Source organism: Desmodus rotundus, chromosome 4 (genome assembly GCF_022682495.2).
Source record: "Desmodus rotundus isolate HL8 chromosome 4, HLdesRot8A.1, whole genome shotgun sequence".
Lineage (NCBI taxonomy): Eukaryota > Metazoa > Chordata > Mammalia > Chiroptera > Phyllostomidae > Desmodus > Desmodus rotundus.
In genome coordinates this window covers 27,570,087-27,589,745 of record NC_071390.1, presented here as the reverse complement: position 1 = coordinate 27,589,745, position 19,659 = coordinate 27,570,087, and the positions used below count along the sequence as shown (strand labels likewise).

The following is a 19,659-nucleotide window of genomic DNA, read 5'->3' as shown; positions in this document are numbered from 1 at the left end:
CAAGTGAGCCATGCTCTGTAGATAAAATCGTGCAAAAATGTCTTAAAAACACAGACATATCTATACGGATTGAAAACCCCACTCAGAGACACCAGGAAGTGTCTGAGTGAGCTAGAAAATAATTCTGCAATGAAGGAAAAAAGAGCTTTTGAAAAATAGGAGAAATTGGAGGTTTGGGGTTATTAATAGAAGCTGTGCTCCATTCCTCAGTCCTGGTGCCCATTTGCTCAACCCTTGGTCCTAGTTTCTGTGAAAAAATGTAGATGGTAGCAAATGGAGGGGCTCACAGGAGGCTCATCTCCGGTTCCCAGGACAAACATGCTGACTTTCATGTAACCTTTAGCACCCGAGCTGGTGTCTTCAGGGTCATTGAGAAGAAGCCATTTTCTCATGACCGCGTGACCTAAAATAAAAAAGGAGTAAAAGGACAAGGACACTTTAAAGAGAAGCTGACGAGCCTGCAATTCCATCTGCTGTAAGATAAACAAAAACATTTCCTTTAAAGTGCCATCATGGCACGCCAGCCACCCCAGATGAGTGTCTCCATTAATGCCTTCCACTTTGCACTGCCTCCACCCCATCCTGTGACCCAAACAAGACCCTCTAAGCTCTATTAATGGGTTTTATAATTTGATCATGATAATATCAAGATATATGCACAAAACAGAGAAATTACCTAATTATGAATGTTAAGATAGTCACCATTAGGTTAAAAAAATTAAATCTATGTCCTAAGCTGGTGTGGCTCAGTGGATTGAGTGCCAGCCTGTAAACCGTAAGGCTGCCGGTTCAATTCCTGGTTGGGGCACATGCCTGGGTTACAGGCCAGGTCCCCAGTTGGGGGCGTGTGAGAGGCAACCAGTTGATGTGTCTTTCACACATTGATGTTTCTCTCCCTCTCTTTTCCTCCCCTTCCCCTCCCTCTAAAAAATAAATAAGTAAAATTTTTTTAAAAATGAAATCTATACTAAGCTACTGCTATTCATTCTTACTAAGCATTCTTCCCCCTTCTTAATCAAGAAAAAAATATTTTTGATTTCCTCAATCTTCCAAATTTTCTTGATTCCCAGAATCTTCCAGTTGATGGAAAGAACATTACTTACCAGGTTCATCATACACGAATCCAACATCAATCTGGGAGAAAAATAATTACAGGAGTTTAAATAGATTTCAAAATCCGTATAGTCACTTCAAAGAAACCATCAATATATTTTTTTAATTTTTATTGTTATTCAATTACAGTTGTCTGCCTTTTCTCACCATCCCTCCACCCCACCCCAGCCAAACCCATCTCCCTCCTCCACCTCCACCCTCCCCCTTGATTTTGTCCATGTGTCCTTTATAGTAGCTCCTGTAATCCCCTCTCCCCACTGTCCCCTCCCCACTCCCCCCTGGCTATTGTTAGATTGTTCTTAACTTCAATGTCTCTGGTTATATTTTGTTTGCTTTTTGTTGTTGTTGATTATAAAGAAACCATCATTATTAAATTTAAATATAATGCTCCTAACCAAACTAAAATTTCTTTGGGACTCAACATTTCTACTCCGCCCTCGCTGTCATCACCAATGCTTTGCCTGATGTGAGACATGTAGAATAGAAGAACTTCATCACTCTGAATGAATTAGCTAGTCTTAGAGCCAGAAGGGACCAATAGTGTAACCAGTGGATCCCTGTTTGCTTGGGACCTTCCTGGTAGCACAGAAAGTTTCATTGTGTGAAACCCCTCAGCCCCAGGCAAACTTGGACTGGTAGTTACCCTAAGGAGATCACCTGGCCCAACTGCCTATGCAATACTCTTCTCCAACTAACATTAATATAATCATTGATTGGACACTTTAATGTGCCAGGTGCTGTGCTAGATGCTATATATTCTATCTCAGTTAGTCTCCATAGTGACCCCATGTTACAGATGAAGAAACTAAGGATCAGAGAAGTTGACATGTGGCTAGTTAGTGGCAGGAAGGGCATGAACTAGGTCTACCTGACCCAGATCATCCTCCAGGACTTCTCATGCCTATAAGTTCCTTCCTTCGAGATGTGGCCCATTCCATGCAGAATAGCTGGGAAGGCACCAAGTATGTGTCCTTAATTCCAATGTTTGGCTTGTCTTTCATACTCCAGCTTTACAATAACTGGCCTTGCAGATGGTGCCCTGGGGCCACTGGTGAGTGGAGCTGTGTGATGGGCTTCTTGCCATAAAGCACCCCTTCCCTTTGTAGCAGTGGGTCGGCCTCCACCCACAGCTAGAGAGCTGGGATGGGCCCTGACACGGCAGATTCAAGTTATCTTGTTTCAGGATGCCACTAAGGGTCGTACTTTGGAAGTCGATGAGACTCAGAGGATACTCAGCTGGTTTTTGACCCCTGGGGCATTCATATCCTGCTGGTACTCCAGCCCTCAGCAAGGATTATGGCATCAACCCCTTACATATAACACTGAGATGTCACTAAGATGGGCATCCTGAGACCTGGACAGGAACCTGATCCCTACTGATGAAAGTGCCCATCTTTGGTGTAAGTTGAATGAAACTGATAGTAGACACTCACCTTAAATTCCCCCATCAGACAATCTGCCCTCAGAGAATGGGAATTATAAACCTGGAAGAAAGAAGAGAGGTGAAAAGATCATTGGCTTTATCTGGCAGATCGGGGGCATGACCTTCCTCCTCTGTGGTCCCCTTACCCGAATGCTGATGATCTCATCCATCAATTCAGAAGGGGTTATGTGGACATTGTAGAAAAACAACTGTCGAAACAAACAGTAAATTATTTGAATATTAGCAGGAGTGGACTCAGGTTTGGTGCGTATTACCAAAATTTTGAGGACCCTCCCCAAAAGTATAACACACAAACCCCAAATTAGACTTAATCATGTAAGCACATTGCAGGACCTTAGAAAAGTCCCCAAATCTTAAGCTTCATGAGCTTATGGTAAACTCACCTCTGCATGTTGGAAAAAGGAAAAAAAAGTAACAACTATAGTGTTTATTTAAGTAAATAAAATTTTACTTTTGGGACCAGATATCTACCAGCTTAATTAAATAAAGATTTAAGGTTACATGATATGCTTAGGGCTTGCAAGACCTGGAAAACTGAGTTTAATTCTACAGTTTTTAGCTCTATCAGTTGTGTCTACTGACTCTCATCCTCTTCTTTCTAACAAAACACCTTCAAAGCCACCTTTGCTCATTAGGTAATGTTAGCGCCTCAGTAGTCAGTATTGACCACGTTTTAACTTATGGTAACTTATGGTAAGTTTAAGAAGGTTGATTCTTGGGATAAATACTGGGTACCTCGAGGTTGTACTGTAAAACCAGATTTATGTGCCACTAAACTTTACTCCTAAGAGAGAAATATGAAGCATTTATTTAAATTGAGACTTTTTCTCCTACTTTTTATTTACTTAAAAATATTTCAAACCTACAAAGAAATTGAAATTTAAAAAACAATAAAATAAACACCCTCTCCCACCTACGTTCACTAATTGTTATCACTTTGGGACATTTGAGGTTTAGTGAGAATGTCCCCCTTTTTTTAACTAAATTATTTGGAAGTTCTAGATTCTATAACACTTTACCCCTCCAAATAGATCCTCATGCATCTCCTAAGAGCAAGGACATCTTTGTACACAATCACAACACTGTTATCATACCCAAGAAATACAACATCTAACAGACAGCCAATATTCAAACTTCTACAATTGTCCTGAAAAGGTTTTTTTTTTTTAATTAATTTTTTAGAGAGAGAGGGGAAGAGAAACATCGCTTTGTTGTTCTACTTATTTATGCATTCATTAGCTGATTCTTGTACGTGCCCTGACCAGGCATCGAACATGCAACCTTGGCATATCAGACAATGCTCTAACCAACTGAGCTACCCCACCAGGGCTGAAAAAAGTTTTTTAAAATCTAGGAACCACTCAAGAATCACACATTGCATTTGGTTGCTTTGTCTAGTTGGTCTCCTTTTACCTAGGCTCCTGCCAATTTTTGTTGTTTGTTTTTTTCAATCATGACTGGCTGTTTTGGAGAACATCCCACAATCTGGATTTGTGTGGACGGGATCAGAAAAGACACAGGTGATGTTGACTACTTCCATTAGATCACACCAGGACAATAGTGGGACGTAAGTTTGTCCCACTATTGGTGATACCACATTTAATCACTTGGCTAGGAAGATGTTTGTAAACTAGGGATGTTTCAGTAAAAGTCTTTTCTTGATTTATGAATTGACTCAATTAGTTGACTCTTCCCTTTTGCCAAAAGATCTAATCTCAAAAAAAAAAAAATCATTAAATTGGGAAAATTCTGAGGTGGTTCCTGAGAATGTAGTAGAGTAAATATTTATCCTGCATCATAAATGCATTGATAGGCCTCATGCCTTAGGCATCCAGTATCTTTCCCTCCCTGTCATCCAGGCTTGTCCTGCAACATAAGTCTCCCAGACTTTCCCGAAGTCCATTCAAGGGCCCCATCTCAGTGCCCACCCACCTACCTCTTAAATTAACTCTGACACTCCTTATCTGCATGCTGTTGTTTGCCAGTCATCTATGGAGAAGTTAGAGGTGAAAAGGAAATGAGGCCTCTGGGAAGCTGGGGGCCAGCTTGTACAAAGGGGAAGAAATAGGAACACCAAACAGAAGAAGCCAGTTCTTTTGTGAATAGAGGTAGGAAAAAAGAACCAAAGTCAGAGCTGGGGCTGGGATCAGAAACTGTAGGGAACTAAGAGGAACTGAGATAAGAAAAGGATCCAGGGTGGGTGGTGGGGATGGGTGGTGGGGAGTGGTGGGGGGGGAAAGGGAGACAAGTGTATTTGAACAATAAAAAAAGAAAGAAAGGGAAAGAAATCTCCTTGCAAATTATGGAACAAAATAAAAATAAAAAACATATACATATAAAGGAAAACAAAAGCAGCTGTGGTAGAAAAGGCCTGGGCTCAGGGAAGAAAGCATGAGATAGAGGCTGGAGGAATCTCAGAAATGCATCCATCTCCTCAGTAGAGCAAGTCTGGACGACAAAAATCCCCCAGACTTATCATTTCTCCTCACAGTCCTCATTGTGGAGTGTTGTGGCCTTTGACAGGACTGTCAAGATATTCAGTATTTTTGAGAAACGTATTCAGTAGTTTTGAGGAGTGTTACAGAAGAGGCCAATATAGGGAGGGGGAAAAAACATTTTTACTCATAATTGCTTTCCTTTAGCATGTATTATTTCTGCAGCAAAGTAAATTTTGACACCATTAAAAAGTGAGGTTACTTAGTCACACAGAGTCCTTCCTCAGAGCATCCTGCTAATTAGAAAGACCAAAGGCAGAGGTAGGCCACGTCATGGACTCCATCACAGGGGTACAAAGACCCATTAGGAAGGGCTCTGTCAGGAAGTTGTTGCAAAAATACCACAAAGACCCCAGCAGCCTTGGGAAGCAGTGAGGAAGCAGGCCCTGTGATTTCAAAACCCAGTGGTTCTTCCATTTAACTCTGGAACATTGTGTTGTCTTTACCACTTGAGTCTGTACCTGTGCTCCCCTCCCACATGGGACACTGGAGAGCGGGTAGAAGGCAGGAAAGTGCATATAAACAGAAGAGACTCGCCGATCCCATTTACCTCATCAAAAAACGGATTGTTCCCTCGCTTGATTCTCGTTCGGTGTGTCTGGCCACAGATGTGGACTTTGACTACAGGTTTTATGTTGTTGCCACTTAACTGCCGACCCTCGATCACTCGGACCCGGATCTGCAAGCACAGAAGGGGTGGTGTTACAGATCCTTTCCCAGAACGTGGAGTAAGAGAATCCTCAGGTGTTTCCTCACCTCGTTCACCTGTGAGGATGGTGGAAACCCAGCCAGGGTAGCTTTGCAATGTACGGGTCCTAAGGGATTGGTGCAGCCACCTGTGCTCACCCCCAGGGTGGGGACCGGAGGTGGGCTGCAGAAACCAACAGCAAGAGTGGGGTTGAAACAGTTGAGAGCTGGCCTGGAAAAAGGGCAGGCAGGGCTGAGGCCACTGCTCAGACCCCAGCCTCTTTCCTGGTCTCCCGAGCCCTGGGGTGTACTAACTCACTCCATAGCCGTCTCTGAGACTGAGGCAGTGCCCAGAGCTATGAAAACTCAATGCCTATGCTTCTGTTACTCAAGTAGCTCTTTCCTGCCACTGAAGGGAAGGAAAGGGATGGTTTTATTTCTCTGAAGAGCCTCATCTAGCTTCACATCTATTCCTCCACGCAGAAGAAAAATGGAGAGCTCTTCTTATTGGGCTTATGACCTGATGTCCTATTTTTACTAACTGAGCCACTGCCAATAGGAACAGGTCCTTTCCGACAACACTGTAACTGCCAGAAGCTGAACAACATGGTAGTAAGACAAGGATATGGGGCACTTGGGCTCTTCCTACTTGGAAGTCCTGTGGCTTGTTGGACAGCATCCTTCGGGTATTCTTCCCTTTCGTGAGTCTTCGGGCAAGCTGAGCTTCCGACGCCATCCCACCTGGCACCTTGGGACCAGGGCCCCTGACCATTCGGTCCAAGCCATCTTCCTCACCTCCGTCTTCTTCCTCCTCTCCTAAAACACCCAAAAGAAACCCAGTCAGAGCTGGCCCTCCCTCTGCAAATGTCTGAACACTCTGGTTTCCTGGACACTGAGAGTTTTCAGTGTTCCTGAGGTGTCAGGTGAAGGAGATGCTTCTTGGTCACACTGACTTGGGCCTGTTTTGACTCGGATAATGACTCCTTAGGAAGCTTTGTTTGTGGTGCATTAGGGCGCTTATTTAGGCTGTCTTCAAAAGTGAGAAGGAGACTGCCAGAGCCCATGGGAGAGGGGGAGATGGCTCAGTCAGACCCAGGCGGACATCACCCAGTTCTGATCTCGGAGCCCAGCCTGGCATTAAGGGGCCTTTCTGTGGTGAGGACGGAGGAAGGAGGACACGCCGTGGGAAACTGGAGCCTTGCAGAGGGGGCTTCAATTCCACCCTTCCCACTGTAGGTCTCTTCTCTCGAGATGCGCTCCTGAGGTTTGTACTATCTCCTTTCTGCCTGAGTCTCCTGATTCACACCCTCATGGCAGATAAGAAGCTCATCCCCAGTTTGCTTGCCAAACAGACCATGGTGATCATCCTCCTGTCCCTTTGTCCTGGTTTGTCATTTCTACACGCCTCTGTCCCTGCACGTATCCCCCTAGCTTCCCTTCACATTCAGGGGACCACAGCTTTTCCTGCTTGTTAAAGTGACCCCTCCAAATACATATCTCTCTCCCTCACCTCCCATGGCTCCTTCTCCATGGCAGCCTTCCCTCTGCCTTCACATATGCACAAATCTTTCACTCCTTAAAAAAACAAAAGTCAACTCTACCTCTGTGTCTGCCCTTCTTTACATCCACTGACAAATAGACAAAAAGTTTGAATTCCTAGTAATCTGTGCAATATAATTTAAGAGAGACTAGAAAAATACTTGCATTCCTACTCCTTACTTTGGATTCTAAAACTCCTCCTTCACAATGCAAAATCATGTAGGAGATTTAATTTCCACATGGAGTCATCTATCAGTCACTCAGTATAGTATGAATTAGCTTAGTGAGCTTATGATGTAGCACAGCTGTTAAAGCTTAGGCTCTGGAGTCATACTGCCTGGGTTCAAATCCTAGCATTGAGCCATGTGAGTCTGAGTAAGTTTCTTACTTTCTGTTTGTTTCCTCATTTGCAAAAAGGGGAAAATTACTGTACTCACCAGACTATTGTAATGATAAATTTAATCTATATGCGAAGCCTTCAACACAGTGCCTGGCACAGAGCAGCACCCAATACATTAATCTTATGTATGTATGTATGTATGTAAGTTTTGCTGAGAAATCAGTTTTGGTTGGAGCACAGAATGCTAGAACATTCTTGGAGAGCAGCAGTGGGTGGGGGTGGGGTCTAAGCAGTCAGTGGCAGCATGGGGGCAGGAGGCACAGAGTGAGGAAGGAGCGACCATGAGGAAGTAAAAGGCCTCCCTGAGGTACTGCTTTAGAGTCTGGCCCAGCGTGAACCCTCCTCCTCAGCACCCTTCCATTCGTGCTCAGCCTGTCCAGCCTGGCATTTGTTCTGTAAAGGTCAACCATGACCTCTTCTTGTTAATTCAGGCACCTTTTCTGAATTCTCATGCTTGATCTCCCATGGCATTGGACGCTGGGGCCCAGACATACTTCTCTGAATCATGCCGCTCTCTTCCTGGGGCTCTGACTAAACCTTTTCAGGCTCTTCCGGGGGCCCCTCTTTTTGTCTCCCACTCACCAAGTGTGACCGCCCACCCTGTTCCTCGGTGCTCTGCTCCTTTGACCTGACACTCTGGATCCACACATCATTGTCCTTCAAGGAGTCCCAGACCCATACAATCATAGACTTGAGGGGACCTTAGAGATCCTTGGTCCAGCCTGCCCCTCACCCCATTTTACAGATAGAAAAACTGAGGTGCAGAAAGCTGAAGCAAACTGTTTGGTTACTAGGAGCTGAGCTGAAACCAGGGCCAAGTCTTTCCCCTACCTCACTGGTGCAAGAGTGGATCTAAAACCAGGCTAAAGATGAAGGAGATGCTGTCCTCCCGATCCTGGGCAATCCCATAAAAGCCAAAGGTAGGGAATAGCTACCTGTGCCCTTTGAGAGATAACCTGCTTCTCTTCTTCCTTATTCTTGAGGAAGCTTCAAAAGAAGGGCTTTCCTGCTACCCATAATGGGGCACATGGGTCTTAGAATGTCCTTCCTCCTACTTTCCACCAGGTGAGCTCCTCAACTGCCTCAACTTCCAGATGAAATGTACTGTCTTGGGACAGGCCCTTCCCGCCTCTCCCAGAGGGAGTGAGTCACCCTTCTCGTGTCTTCCACACATTGTTCCACCCAGTTCTCACCACAGAGACTTGCATCTATTGTTAACCCGTAGGCCTCCCCACTACCATCCACTCTCAGAGGCAGGAGGCTCGTCCTTTTCTTCACTGTATCCGCCCCAGTGCCCGACACAAAGTATACAGCAGGGGTTCGATGAATGCAGAATGAGTAATAAACGAGGGCATCCTGACCCCTACTCCTGCCTTCTCAAGTTCTTCAGCCATTTGGCAAAACTCCTGCCCAGGTCTCAGGAAAGAGCACCCAGACACTAGGGGGGCTGCCCCTCCCAACCTTGGCACCAGCCTCAGGGGAGCAGAGGGTCAGGCTTGCCTTCTGCAAATCTGGTCCAGGCTGGGCAATGCACGGCTTTAAGCTCCTGCACCAACTAAGACTAACTTCCTGGGCTGCTGTGGATTGTTCCGTTTGGGGTTGGCGGTTGATTAGGGCGGCAAGCAGGAGAAAGAGGAGGGTAAAGTGTACCCCTCTGTGGTGCCGGCCTCTGAACAAGCCCACATTAAACTCTTGATGGACGCTCCAGAAACAGACTGCAGGTAATGAAGAGCCAGTTTCTTCTGGAAACAGCTCCTGTCATCCAGACTTCAGGCTGAAGGGATGGATCAGAGGAAACCAGCCTAAGTCATGAAGATCGTCAGCATCTCTGCCTAGCAGTGGAAGGATATTTGAACAGGAAATCACCCTTTTATGTAGCAGGAAGCTGCAGAGGGTTAAACAATGCTACCCTAAGTGCTCCGCAAAGAATGAGGGGGGCCCTCGCATTGGCAAGCATGCCCTTCTGCACAAGCTGTTTTGTTACTTGGATGTTAGTGGTTGTGCTGGCATGCCCTGTTAATGAGACCCAGGCATGAATCTGAACAGCAGCCACTTGGATCTCCAAACAATGACTCTTTCATGACCACAGAGGGCAAATAAGTCTGGAGCCCCTGACTGAGTAGGAAGTTGCTGGTTATACAACTGTGTTTGCTTTGTAAGGCCACTGTAACAAAGTACCGCAAACGGAGTGGCTTAAACAATAGAAACCAATTCTCTGACAGTCCCAAACCCCAGAAGTCCAAAATCAAGGCATTGGCAAAGCCATGCTCTCTTGGGAGCCTCAAGGAAAAGATCTTTTCTTGACTCTCAGTAGCTGGAGGCTCCTGGAAATGCTTGGTGTTCCCTTGGTCTGCAGCTGCATCACTCCGGTCTCAGTCTCTATTGTCACACGGCCTGCTCCCCTGTGTGTCCGTGTGTGCTCGCCTCTTCTCATAAGGATACCAGTCACTGGATTTCCGGCCTTCCCTAACCCAGTACAACCTCATCTTAACTGATTACATCTATAAAGACCCTATTTCCAAGGAAGATCACATTCTGCGGTTCCATGCAGACAGGAATTTGGTAGTGGGGGGGGGGGACACTATTCAACCCACTGCAGAGAACATCCTTTGTGTCTTTCTGGTCTGTCCCATTTATGACTCCACTCCACAAGTCTGCAGCCACAAAGGCAGCCCCAGCCTATTGCCTGCTTCACTTCTGTGCCCCCCACCTCTTCATGCCCCTCCTTTTCTCCTAACCTGTGCTAGATTCTCTGATCTAACACTGCCCTTGCTCCTCTGTGTGCCCTGCAGCCCCTCCCTGCTCTCACTTCTTTGACCCACCTGCTTCATTCACTCCCTCCACTCCTTCGTCCAGGTAGCTGGACTTGCCTGAGAAAACCACACACCTTACTGACTAGTCTCACTTTAATTTCATGATCACAAACCTCAAGTGCATTACAGGGCTGCCCAGCCATCCTACCGCACTTGTAAGGCATCTCCTTCAAAGTTTTCCTGGATCCTGGTCTAAGATGGCCACTGATTAGCCAACAAGGTCAAATCACTTTCCTTTTCTCAACTCCCACCTATTCTGCACCTTCAAAGCTTCCCATACCCTCTCTATCCCCCTCACTGTCAACAAATGACCTTACTTCTTATATCACTGAGAAAACGGACAATCACAAGAGAATTTCCACATCATCCCAACTCCAAATCTACCACGCTACCTGCATCTGCTGTCTGCCTTCCCTCCTGCTACAATCCCTGAACTGCCTGTGCTCCCCAACCTGAGGCCAACCCTTCCACTTGTGCATGAATCCCATCTCCTTTTGTTACTCGAGGACTTTGTTTCCGCAACTTCTGCCTCTGCATCTGCTCATTCAGTTCCCCCTCTCTGCTGGACCATTCCCATCAAGATATAAACACGTTGCACAGTGAAGGAAACCATCAACAAACTAAAAGGCAACCTACTGGATGGGAGAAGATATTTGCCAATGAAACATCCAATAAGGGGTTACTATCCAAAATACATAAATAACTCATATAATGTAACACCAAAAAAATCAAACATTAAAAAAGGGGCAGAGGACCAGAATAGACATTTCTCTAAAGAGGACCTACAGATGGCCAAGAGACATGTGAAAAGATGCTCAATATCACTAATCATCAGGGAAATGCAAATTAAAACTATACTGAGATATCACCTCACACTTCTCAGAGTGGCTATTATTAATAAATCAACAAACAAGTGTTGGCAAGGATGTGGAAAAAAGGAAACTTCATGTATTGTTTATAGGAATGCAGATTGGTGTAGCTACTATGGAACACAGTACGGAGATTCCTCAAAAAGTTCAAAGTAGAACTACAACATGAACCAACAATTCATATTCAAATTCAACAATCCAAAACACTAATTCGACAAGACATATGCACACCTATGTTCACTGCAGCGGTACTTAAAATAGCCAAGCTATGGAAGCAACCTAAGTGCCCATCAACAGACAAATGGATAAAGAAGTTGTGGTACAGATACACAATGGAATATTATTACTCTGCCATAAAACAGATGAAATCTTGCCATTTGCAGCAACATGGATGGACCTGGATGCTATTACACTAATTGAAATAAGTGAGACAGAAGATGACTACCATTTGATTTCACTTACATTGAATATGTAAAATACAAAAAGCAAAATAAATGAACAAAAGAGAAAAAAACTCATAAATACAGAGAACATTTTGATGGGTTGGGGAGATGGGTGAAAAGGGCGAAGGGATTAAGATGTATAAATGGCCAGTTATAAAAATAGCCATAAGGATGTGAAGCATAGCATAGAGAATATAGTCAGTAATATTGCAATAACCAAGCATGGTGTCAGATGGGGACTAGATTTATCAAGGTGATCGCTTTTGAAGTTATGTTAACGTCTAATCACTATGTTGTATGCCAGAAACTAATACAATACTGTATGTAAGCTGCAAATGAAAAAAATTGTTTTAAAGATATAAACATGTGGAAATATGGCCCACAATTTTTTAAAAAATCTCCTGCACTCCAGAGTGCCCCCCCCAGAGCTACTGCCCCATTTTTCTGCTCCTCTCCACTATCCCTCTCCAGCTGCAGAGTCCTTCACAGACCCTTTGTATGAGTGCCACCTGCCTTCCCAGCAATGACCATGTCACGCAGTCAAATCCTACCAAGCCTTTGCCCGCAGCCAACACTGACCTGTCTTCCTTCCGAATGTCAGTAACTCCCTATGTGACCCACACTTGCTCACAGAGATGTTTTAATTCACTTAGGAACGGCTCTCCATCACAACTCCAGCAACTTAACCTCACAAGTCTTCATAATTCCTGAGCTGTACTGTTGGCCCCTCTCCACGAGCTCAATGGCAATATTCCTGCAGACTGCCCCGGTGTGCAGTCACTTGTGACAATGACTTCCCTACATGGCTGCTGTTTGCCCACCCAGTGCTAAAGAGTTGGTGGCCTGCCCTGGCCATGCGTGGCTAAGTTGGCTGGATCATCATCCCAAAAAACAAAAGGTCACAGGGTCAATTCTTGGTCAGGGCAGAAGCCTAGCTTACAGGTTTGGTCCCTGGTCGGGGTGTGTACAGGATATATCTTTTTCACATTAATGTTTCTCTCTCTCCTCCTCCCTCCCCCTCTCTCTAAAATCAATAAGCGTGTCCTTGGGTGAGGATAAAAAATAAAAATAAAAAGAGCTGGTGACCTTATCCTACAGTCAAGTTTACCTTTGGCACGCTCAGCAGTGCCTTTCCCCAATGGGTGTCAACCTCTCTCTTTCCTCCAGTCTCCCACACTCTCCTCATCTAGCATTTCTTCTCCCTATCAAGCAGGAGCCACCAGATCTGCAAGCCATTCCTTCCCTATATCCCACACCCCCATCTAACCAGAGGAATGTCCTGTTAGAACTTCCCAATGACGAACCAGCCTAGGAATGGACGAGGAAGAGCCCAGTCACCACAGGCCTAGAATACAGGCACTCCCCTCCAAGCTCCACCCCGCCCCTGGCCAGCAGGCACCTTTATCCAAACACTCTTCCCACTCATTTTTTAGATCCTAGAATGCCAACCTCAGCCTGTAATATTCAGTTTGCTTCTCATGACAAAGTTTCATTAAGGGGTGATACCGGCTAAGGCAGAATTTAATTACCTTGGGCCAAAGGTCATGGGAAAATCAGAACGAAGGGCTAGTATAATATATTCAGTGTAAGTTAAAAACTACAAAGCAGAATAGGAGAGTGTAAGTTTCTAAGCATGAAAACATTTTGGAGATAACAGCTGATTTAGCTGGAATATTGAATAATAACTTTCTAGGTTTCTAACATGCTAGAAGTATATAAATAAATGTCTGTGTTCAACCACGAGCTGATGTATGAGGGAAGAGGAACAACAACAACAAAAATAACACAAGCAATTCACTAAACTTCCCCCAGACTCTTGGGTAGATGATACCCGTGTGTGCCCTAAGAATCTTCTGACACAGTTCCAAATCAGAGAGCAGAACGAAAGCACCCTTGCGAGCCTCTAACCGACAGCACTGCAAACGCCCGTCTAGGGGATTTGCCCAGAGAGCTCGGTCTGAGTCTGGGCAAGATAATGCTGATGAGGCAAACGCTCAACTCCACTGCTTCTCAGACTGAGCTCTAAAATCTACCTTCATCAGGATCTCCTGGAAGTTCCTGTTAACCATACAGATTCGGGGCGGGGGGGGGGGGGGGGGGAGCACATTCCCCTTAGATCAGCTAAATTAGACTTTCCAGAGGCAGGTGACTGAAGTCTGCACATTTAAAGATCTCCCTTGATAATTTTGCTGTGTCTAAAATTTAAGAACCCCTTGTCTATTATGATCACTTTGATTTTCCTAAATATCTGGGGGGAAATCGGCCTAATACAATCAGTTTGTTGCACATAGTCCGTTGGAGGCTCGATCCTGGAAACTGTGGCTGTGGCCGTTTTCTAGCACACGGATCGTTTTCCAGTTCAGCTCTGACCACGTCAGTCTCTGTTCAGAAAACGAACAAGGGTGTCTATCAAAGACATGTCCCAGCCTCGCAGCCCCCAGGAACATGCTTCCCTTTTATCACACCTCTGAATGAACCAGTCACTTCTGTCTACTTATTAGTGTTCCCCAAAATGACTTTCTTGAAAAAAAAAATAATTAAACCATATCCATTGCACTCCCCCCATCCATTCATTCATGCATTCACTCAACCAGCCAGGCATTTATTGAACAGTTAGGACTTTCTAAGTACTGCTCTAGGCACTGAGAATCCACAATTGAGCCCTGGCTGGTGTGGCTCAGTGGGCTAACACCAGCCTGTGAATGGAAAGGTTGCCAGTTCCATTCCTGGTCACGGCACATGCCTGGGTTCTGGGCCAGGTCCCCAGTTCGGGGTGTGTGAGAGGCAAGCAATTGAGATGTTTCTCTCACACATCAATGTTTCTCTCTCTCTCTTTCTCCTCCCTGCTCCCTCTCTCTAAAAATAAAATAAATAAATAAATAAAATATTTTTTAAAAATCCACAGTTGAAATAGATAGCTGAAAAAGTACTTTCTCTAAAAAATTATTTCCCATGTAATAATTTGCTTAGTCTTCCTTTTGAGGAATTTATTATATTCAGTTCTGACCTATAGTTATTCATTTTGATACCTTCCCTTTCTCATGAAATGCAAGCTCTGTGGTGGCAAACAGTGCCTTTCTCACCTCTGCGTGCCCCCCAAACAGGTGTCAGTAAACGCTTTCTGAACTGGATTGAATTTGATTTCAAGCAAAGTGACTTCAGTGTTTGTGGAATGAAATAAATTTGAAGCACCAAGTCTGGCTATGCAGGAATTTTTGCATTTCTATCATTGGACAAAGCACAGTTTTAACAGATGGTTCTTTAAAAATAGATATGAGACTTTAAAAATAGTTTAAGCTGAGCATGGGAACGTGGACTCCAGTCAAGCTAACTGACATCTAGTGAATCAAGTTGACAGGGTAACAGGTTTTCAGGAGGCCAGGCCTGCAGTCTGAGTCAGCCCACCTGTCTGTCACAGGAACGGTCTCAGGTGTAGGACAAAGCAAGGGGTACCTTTAACACCACACTTTTAGTCAACCCACCAATGCCCTAGCCATTTGTGACCTTTGTTATTTTGATAAAAGAGCCCCAGGAAAATATTCCTTAAAAATGAACCCCTTAGATAGGACACCAGCGACGCAATCCATGAAATAATTAGCACTGGCTGGTGACTCAGTAGACTGAGCGCCAGCCTGAGGACCAGAGGGTTACTGGTTCGGTTCCCAGTCAGGGCACATGCCTGGGTTATGGATCAGGTCCCCAGGTGGGGGGTTGTGAGAGGCAACCAATCAATGTATCTCTCACACACTGATGTTTCTCCCCATCTCTTTCTCCCTCCCTTCCTGTCTCTCTAAAATAACTTTTTTAAAAATCTTTTAAAAAATAATTGATAAACTAGACTTCATCAAAATTAAAAATTCCTGCTCTGCAGATGACAAGCCAAAAGAATTTGAAAACAAGTGATAAACTGAGAGAAAATATTTACAAAAAAACACATCTGATAAAGAACTGCTATTTAAAATATTCCAAGAACTCTTAAAACTTAACCATCAGAAAACAAAGAGATTAAAATGTACCAGAGACCTTAACACACCTCACAAAAAACATATACAAATGGCAAGTAAGCATATGAAAAGATCCTCCACACCTGTGTCACCAGGGAAATGCAAATTAAAACGAATTACCATTACGTTCGCATTTGAAAGGCTCAAATCTGGAACACTGACAAAACCAAATGCTGGTGAGGATGCTGAGCAATAGGAAGTCATTTGTTGTTGGTGGCAATGCAAATGGTACATACAGATGCTTTGGAACACAGTTTGGAAGTTTCTTACAAAACTAACATATTCCAGCAATCACCATACAATCCAGCAATCACATTCCTTGGTATTTTACCCAAAGGAATTGAAAATGTATGTCCAAAAAACAAACAAAACAAAAAAAAATGCACATGGATATTTATAGCAGCTTTATTCATAATTGCCAAATTTGGAAGCAACCAGTATGTCCTTCAGTAGGGGAATGGATAAATAAATTGTGGTACATCCAAACAATAGAATACTATTTAGCACTTAAAAAATAAGCTAGCAAGCCATGAAAAGACATGGAGGAATCTTAAATGTATACTACTAAGTAAAAGAAACCAATCTTAAAAGGCTACATGCCGCATGGTTACAACTCTAGGACACTCTGGAAAAAGGAAAACTTCGGAGACAGTTAAACAATCAGTGGTTACCAAAGGCTGGGGTGGGAAAAGATGAATATGCAAAGTACATGGGATCTTTAGGGCTCTCAAAATACTCCATGTCATATTATAATGACAGATACATGTCATCATATGTTAGATATTTGTCCAAACCCATAGAACTACAGAGATTATATTATGTCAAAGTAACTTCATCCTTCATAAAAAATGTACCCTTTTGGTTAGTGATACTGATCATTGGAAGGGGGGGCTCTGTACGTGTGAGGGCAGGGGTGTATGGGAAATCTCTGTACCTTCCTCTCAATTTTGTGGTAAACCTAAAACTGGTCTAAAATTGTCTTTAAAAAAACTCACATGAACCCCAGAGGTATTCAATACCTGTGCCCCATGGTCATATGTTTGTCCTACTTGTAGGCGTGAATTTTCCTGAAAATCTTCACTTCTACAACTTGTTCTATCATTAGTACTTCAAATTTCTTCTTTGCAGGACCCACCATGTGGATGATAACCTTTAAAAATTAATACCGGTAGCTGTGAACAATCATTATCGGAGAAAAATGAGACTGTGAGTGATTTGAACTTTCTGTGTCTTACATGTCCGTGATATTTATATTTTTACAAGCAGCTATTGCTTTTGTACTCAAGATCAACAAGCTCAATTTTTTTTTAAATTTGAAAAGATCTATATAAATTAGACAAAGCATACTCATTACCTTTGTATTGAATGGTGAAGGTTTTTTTGTTTCTTATTTTTAAGGGTTGACTGTAAGGAAGGGAAAAATATTCTGGGCCAGATGTCCCATTTAGTCGTTAAGGTATGCGACAGCAGGAGGTGTGGCTGTCTTGCTACTATTTCTGTCTCAGGTTTGTTGGTCTTACCTTCTCCTAAGACTGTAAGTTGTGTTGTGGGGGGTGTGTTCCCTAGCATGTGATTGTAGCAAGTACTCAAAGGTGTCTCTGATTAGTTTAATTGAATTGTCATATTAAGACAAAAAGTGTTTTCCCCTGAAACATCCATATAATCTAGGATATTGAAAGATTTTTTTTTAATGCTTAAGAAAAGTTTCCTTTAGCCAGATTATGAAGCCAACATTCAGAATGTTACCGTTGACACAGCCTTGGTGAATACTCACAGAACAAAAAAAAAACACTTCCAAATCAAAGAACCCTGCTCATTTTTTAAATAAGGAAATTTCACTATGTCATCTCACACAGCTCGTTGGGAGGCCAGGACTTGGTAAAATTCTTTGTTTGAAACCCAAACAAAAGGAACGTAAGTTCGGGTTCATTTCCTATCTCCATCCCGCAGTATCAGGAATTCTAAAGAGCTGAGGAAGACCTTGGCCAACGGCCATCATGGAGCCTGCTGGGAGTCAGCTTCCTGAGAGGATGGGTGACTCTCAGTCCCCAAACACTGCTGGGAAATTGGTGGCGATCCAGGAAGTGAGAAGGAGCCTCAGGCAAAGGAAGCCCAGATGGCAAGGATTTTCTCCCCAGTGGGTTAGAAGTTCAAGAGTTGGTGCTTTTCTCATTTCTAAGGAGGCAGCCTTTGCTCCAGGGAAATTGTGTGCTTTCTGAGCTTGGGTTTGCACAGGAACCTCCCCTACACTCCCAGAAATATCATAAATTGGTTATTCTCAAAGTCTTTTGGGTCCATTAGGGCACAACCTTTTTTTTCTTTAAGAAAACTTTAAAATAAAGCATTTAGTCATTTCAACACAACACTGAGCCAAAACAGATCATTCTTTTCTAATAGTTCTGCTTTTTATTTTTTTTTTAAGATTTTATTTATTTTTAGAGAGAAGGGAAGGGAAGAAGAAAGAGAGGGAAAGAAACATCAATGTATGGTTGCCTCTCACATACCCAGTACTGGGGACCTGGCCCGCAACCCAGGCATGTGCCCTGACTGGGAATTGAACCAGTGACCCCTTGGTTTGTAGGCCCATGCCCAATCCACTGAGCTACACCAGCCAGGGCTAATAGCTCTGCTTTTTAGAGGAAGCAATTTGAATGTTCATACAGAGCATGTAGGCCACCTGACCTCAAACTGCAAGCCACCTGGAGGGTTTTTTTTTTTGTAATAATAATAATAATAATAATAATAATAATAATAATAATAGCCACCATTAAGGTAGTGCTCACTGTATGCCAGACAGTGGCTGAGTACTTTCTATTCATTATTTCATTTACTCCTTGCAAAAACTTTATGATGTAAATGCTGCCATTATGTCCCCACATCACAGGAAAGAAAGCTGAGATTCAGAGAGGTTAAGTGACTTACACAAAGTCACACGGCTTATGAACCTTAGACACAGAATCCAACCTGGGCCAGTCTGACCCCAAAGCTCCTGGTCTTATCCCTAATGGTGCACCCTCAGGATAAAAACGTCTTGTATCGAAACCTGTGAAGCATTTATCACCCCCAGCACTGCAGCATCGGACAATGGGTTAAGAAACCCAACAACTGTACTCCATAAATACGAAGAAATGACATAGCACCAATTTACTATAAAGCACAAGTTTACTCTTTTCATTTGAATGAACCACAGTGTTATTTGTTCACTAAAGGCCTGGCTGAACAGGTGACACAAAAAGGCCCATTTAACATTTTGGCTTTTGAAATGGGATACACATAACGAAACTGCCCTTTATCTACCAGTGCACTGGGTTGAATGGTGTCCCAAAAGGCATGCCCATCCGTAACCTCAGAAGGTGACCTTATTTGGAAATAGGGTCTTCGTAGATGTGATCAAGTTAAGGCGAGGTCATACTGGATGAGGATGGGCCTGTTGCAAGGACTGGTGTCTTTAAGAGGTGAGAAATGTGGACACAGACACCGGAGACTGGGACACCATGAGAAGGCAGACACACAGGAGAGCACACTGTGTGATGACAGACACAGGGACTGCAGGGATGGCCCGACTGCCACGGGACACAAAGGACGGCCAGCCCCCACCAGAAGCTCAGAGAGAGGCAGGAAACAGATCCTCCCTCTAAGTTCCCAGAAGGACCCAACCCTGCTGACACCCTGATTTCAGACTCATAGTCTACAGAAGCATGAGAGGATACATTTCCATTGTTTAAGTCACTCAGGTTGTGGTCCTTTATCACAGCTGCCTTAGGAAACGAAGACACAAGGTCCAGCTTAGGAAAATGTCATTGTGAAGAGAGGTACCCTGATCCTCCCCATGCAGAGGTGACTCCAGATATC

At 43.9% G+C, this 19,659-nt stretch overlaps 1 protein-coding gene across 2 annotated transcripts in view; it reads right to left on the bottom strand.

Annotated features, from left to right (window-relative positions):
* Positions 1 to 19,659, bottom strand: part of MYOF (myoferlin) — a 142,416-nt gene that overhangs the window by 82,859 nt on the left and 39,898 nt on the right. For both annotated transcript variants that reach the window (XM_024563408.4, XM_024563409.4), the window contains exons 6-11: positions 6,389 to 6,555; positions 5,603 to 5,731; positions 2,683 to 2,745; positions 2,547 to 2,597; positions 1,104 to 1,134; positions 288 to 403 (exon numbers count right to left, since the gene is read on the bottom strand). In XM_024563408.4, coding sequence (XP_024419176.2) covers positions 288 to 403; positions 1,104 to 1,134; positions 2,547 to 2,597; positions 2,683 to 2,745; positions 5,603 to 5,731; positions 6,389 to 6,555 — 557 coding nt within the window. The remainder of the gene's footprint in view (positions 1 to 287; positions 404 to 1,103; positions 1,135 to 2,546; positions 2,598 to 2,682; positions 2,746 to 5,602; positions 5,732 to 6,388; positions 6,556 to 19,659) is intronic.